This window comes from Lactuca saligna, chromosome 8 (genome assembly GCF_052625555.1).
Source record: "Lactuca saligna cultivar CGN05327 chromosome 8, ASM5262555v1, whole genome shotgun sequence".
In the NCBI taxonomy this organism is placed as follows: Eukaryota; Viridiplantae; Streptophyta; class Magnoliopsida; order Asterales; family Asteraceae; genus Lactuca; species Lactuca saligna.
Window position 1 is genome coordinate 126868615 of NC_136424.1, and position 5071 is coordinate 126873685.

Sequence of the window (5071 nt, forward strand, 5' to 3'; positions counted from 1 at the left end):
GTTCCTTTAAATATGGCTCGGGCCCAAAGATTTAGGGTTTCTGCCAACAGCGTGGACTCGTCGAATCGCCTCACCGACTCGTCGAGTCCATTCATTAATCCAAGTCATCAGTCGCGACCTTACTCGACGAGTTGAGGCGTCAACTCGTTGAGTCTCTCTTCCTAACTCAAAAGAAAAATACTTAAATTATGATACCTGGAAATCCGGATGTTACATTTTGTTTTTTTTATTTCATAGATTTCTTCATCAACAAATGTTGCTACAATTAAACAAAAATAAATAATTTTCCTAAAACATAATACAATAGGAAATTTGTTCACATTTAATCATTGAACTTTTTAGATGGAAACGAACTTTCGATTTTGTTCACATCTAGTCACTAAACTTTTTTTCGTTATCAATTTGTCACTAAACTATTGAAACTGTTCACATTTTACCCTTATGACCGGTAATAGCCGGTCATAAGGGCCGGTCATAAGGGTAAAATGTGAACAGTTTCAATAGTTCAATGGCAAATAGATAACGAAAAAAAGTTTAGTGACTAAATGTGACAAAAGTTGAAAGTTCATTACCCTTTCAAGTCATTATCCCTAATTTATACTTATGATTGAATTTTTTAGATTTTTCTTGCTGCATCTTAAATAAGACAAGTAAGACGTTTTTTAGATTTTTCTTGCTGCATCTTAAATAAGACAAGTAAGACGCGATGGGAACAATGGAACTATGAATTCAAAAGATTCTAGTGAAAACATCTTTTTTTTTAGATTTTTCGTTAAGTAGTACTTAAGTAATCATCTTAAATAGGAAGTTTGCAACCCATTATAATATTTGATATTGCTAAAAACGTGATCAAATTATCCAAAGCACAAAACCGTAAATGTATTCAAACTTACTTTAGAAATAATCATTTTATATTAACATAGGGAATATTTTGACATTATATCGTACATAATTGCTAAACGATTCTGTAACAAAATAATTTTTTATGTCTCGTTTTTATGTAAAGACGAAAACGACGGTTGCCGAATCCCGTGCAAACGTTTCCTATCCATCTGCCTGGGGACCACAACGTCCTTCAAAACCGTAAAGACCATACTCTGTCTCTTCAACAAATCCCCTCTAACTTAAACTTATTTATTTATTAATTTATTTTATAATTATATAAATATTAATAAAAACTAAACCGAAATCATTCAATCAATAGATAACGTAATTAGTAGATAAAGATTGCCATTTGCCCACAAAGAAAGGAACATAATCCAGATCTCAAAATACCAATTAACACCCGCTTCTAATAATCCCTATCCATTTACTGCAACTAGAGTTTGTAACATGCAGTGCTCATCGAAATAAAAAGCTTACTAATAAAAAAGAAAACCCCATCAAGGACGAAGAGAAAAGCGATGCTTGATGATGAAGATGATGATCGGACGTTCCCTATGCTTCCACGTTAGCACACTTTTTAGCAGGAGTGCAGATGAGCCAGACGATACCATAGGGGTCCTTCACCTTTCCCACGCGCCCACCACAGCACGCGCCTTCACCTTCGGTTATTTCACCTTCTGCAACCGCACCAGCCTTTACTGCCTTGTCAATTGCAGCTTCAATGTCTTCAGTCTCTAGACAGAACACCAGCCCAGTCCCCACTGTTTTCACCCTGTACGGACATAAAAGAAAATGCATTCAATATTCAACGAGCATCAAATAATCCAAATTGACTCATTGACAAATAAGTAATAATGACAGAGAAGAAACTAGGAGTACAACAGATGAGAGTTATTAAAATATAATATAAATAATGAAACCTCAGTAGAATAATATATACAAACACAAAAATAAATTAAAACGGACAGGAAAAAAATGGAAGAAATCTTATCTACAGTGGAGTTATGAGATAGTATCGCGAATAATAAGTCCTAAAAAGTACTTGAACGGGAGAAATAACAGAAGGAAATAGAAAGAAAGGATAAAAACGAGAAGATAACTATCACAATCATGACTAAATTAAGATCTGCTTGTGTGAATAAACTCATTAAATGTAAACAACAAATGATACAGATCCAACCTAATTAACAGTGATTGAAAAGGAAAATAATAATACGGTTTTAAAATAGAAGGAACATACGCATACATCAAATACGTGATGAAATACGGAGGAAAAATGAAGTCTAACAGAAAAGTACAGATCAAACAACGTGACAAAATACGGAAAAAAATTCACACACAGAAGTCCACCCAAAAATGAGCATATTCTATGCTAGAACATCAGATCAGTAAGAAATCAGTCTCAAAATATACAGAAACGCTATAGAACGGATAAAATCGACACATATCCATCGTTATGCTCAGATCTTATGAAATGTACAGCATATCATGATTATAACAACGAGTAATGCTAGATAATTATTAATAACAATAAATAACACTCACAGAGCAGTAGAATCATCAGAGAGGTCGGAAATGAGAATACTAGAGGAACCGAGCTTGATCTCAGCAGAGAGAAGAAGCGGAAGCTCCTGTTCAGCCTTCCTCTTCGGATGACTGACGCGATTCACCTCCTCAGCTCCAAACGCAGCTTTGTAGAACGCAACAGCATCGCTCGCCTTCGCCGACTCCACAAACAACTGCGGCTTCAGAGACGAAAACGTCACTGCCTTCTCAGTCGCCGCTCCGTTCTTCTCACCGGCAGCCGCTCCGTTAGTCGCCTCTGTCGCCATTTCCGATCACGGTGTCTGTTTGAAAATGAAAACCCTAAGAGAGAGAAAATTTGTTGGTAGGGATGGGAAGGAAGTTATGTCGAGAACAGGTACGTGGGTGCGTTTTTATAGAAGCGAAGAAGCGGAACCGTTTGTGCTTTTTCCAGGGATAAAATAATGTTGAGGTTTGAACTGGACTTTGGTATTAACCCTCGTTTTTCGGACTTAATTACGATCGTGCCGTGTGTGAGAGAGGATATCGAAGGGGTGAAATGGGAATATTGAAATGAGATTGTGGTAATAGGGACTTGATATTGGGTTTAATTACGAAAGGTGCCACTGGCTTGAATGCTAGGTGGATGAAATGCGTGCGACGTGGAGTTCCGTAATGGGGCCACACATGGAGAGTATTGGGTGACCTGCCTAAATTGTTTCCACGCCAAAAAGCTTTTGTTTTACGTGATCTTTTTTATTTTATTCTTGGTAAATCGTTTTATATTGTTTTTTAAAACAAAGTGATTCTTTGATTCATATTCATTAGACAGAACTCTATATTTGTAAAAGGGTTAATCATTAAAATATCATTTTCTCAAGTTTTATTTAATGTTTTATATTTTATCTAAATGACAATATAATAATAATAATAACTAAGCTGTGACTTTTCATTCTCAAATCTATTTAATATTATAATAGAGATTATTAGTTAGAAAAAATTGTTATTCCACGATGATTTTAAATTTATACAGATGATTTTATGTTCCTTAAGTTGATAACAATTATAATAATTACAATATTTTAATATTCCTTAAGTTGATAACAATTATAATAATTACAATATTTTAATATTCCTTAAGTTGATAACAATTATAATAATTACAATATTTTAATAATAAGTATTCGAACCCCAAGTGGGGGAGAATTAGTAATTCAGGGAGAATGTGTTAAGCGTGGGTTGGTTTTATGTTCAGCACCTAGGATCAGACGTTATCTTCAACAGTGTTGTTCTGGATTTGTGACTTATATGATGCATACCTGGGAGAAGGGTAAGATGATTGTGGATGATGTATCGATTGTTTGGGAGTATCCGGATGTATTCATAGAGGATTTGTCTGGAGTGCCTCCGGAGAGGTAAGTGGAGTTTCAGACTGACTTGATTCTAGGTGCACCTTCGATAGCCAAAGCACCTTATCGGTTAACACCTTCAGAGATGCAGGAGTTGTCTACACAGCTGCAGGAACTACTAGACAATGAATTTATTCGATCGAGTAGTTCACCATGAGGAACGTCGATCTTGTTTGTGAAGAAAATGGATGGGTTGTGTGACAACCCGAAAATTTCTACCTTGTAAAGTCAAGCCAATCAACCAAAAGTCAGACTTAATTGCATTGCCTTCTAGCCTTGTTAAGGGTCATTATAATGAGTTCTAATCCTAGTACACTTAAGGATTGGGTTTAGGTAGGGCTGTAAACGAACTGAACGTTCGGCGAACCGTTCGTGAACTGTTCGGCGGGAAGTTCGTTTATGTTCGTTTATTTAATAAATGAACGAACATGAACAAAAATTATCGTTCGTTTAGTTAAATGAACGAACATGAACAATAATCTCATTCATTCATTTATGTTCGTGAACGTTCGTTTATGTTCGTTCGTTTAAGTTTATTTATATTCATCTATATTCAATTATTTTTTATTATATTGCTATATTATATGTTCGTTTATGTTCATATATGTTCAATTGTAATTTTTTATCTTTGTTCGTTTATGTTTGTTCGTTTATGTTCGTTTAGCATGTTCACGAACATAAATTAACGAACATGAACAAAGTAGTTTGTTAAACGAACGAACATGAACAAGAAAATCCTGTGTGATTTCAAGAGTTTACAGTCGTACACACATGGTGTGGCCGTAAACTCAAGTGTGGCCATATACACCCTTCATTTGGCTGTATACCCCCTTTGATCAATCACATGTGATTTCAACACTTCATTTCAAGTGTTTCCTAGTCCCTAAGGTGGTTTCCTTGCAAGTTAATTGTCTAAAACACTAAATTCATGCCTATTTATGCCAATATATGTCATTTAGGACTCGTTTGTGTCTCGGGATTTCATTTGTGGAACTTCTCATCCTTACACGCATCTGCAATTGAATCACCCACATAAGTTGAGTTTATACCCCAATAATCAATCTTTTAAATTGTTTTAAATGCTTTAGGGGGGATACAAGTGATGGGTTTTGGTCATAAGACATCCTATGTGCTCATACAAACCCTAATGCTTGGATCTAGGTTTCTCTATTGCACATGCTTTGAATCCAAGACTATAAACCCTAATTCTAGCATGCAAGTAATCATATTAACATGTAATTAGGTTTAAGAAC

At 35.3% G+C, this 5071-nt stretch overlaps 1 protein-coding gene across 1 annotated transcript; it reads right to left on the reverse strand.

Moving 5' to 3' along the window:
- Nucleotides 1–1213: 1213 nt before the first annotated feature.
- LOC145012097 (Lactoylglutathione lyase / glyoxalase I family protein) lies at nucleotides 1214–2815 on the reverse strand. Its single transcript, XM_078970872.1, has 2 exons — nucleotides 2431–2815; nucleotides 1214–1657 (listed from the first exon to the last, which is right to left on the reverse strand). The coding sequence occupies exons 1-2, from the start codon at nucleotides 2715–2717 to the stop codon at nucleotides 1438–1440; spliced, it is 507 nt and encodes a 168-aa protein (XP_078826998.1). The 5' UTR covers nucleotides 2718–2815; the 3' UTR covers nucleotides 1214–1437.
- Nucleotides 2816–5071: the final 2256 nt, after the last annotated feature.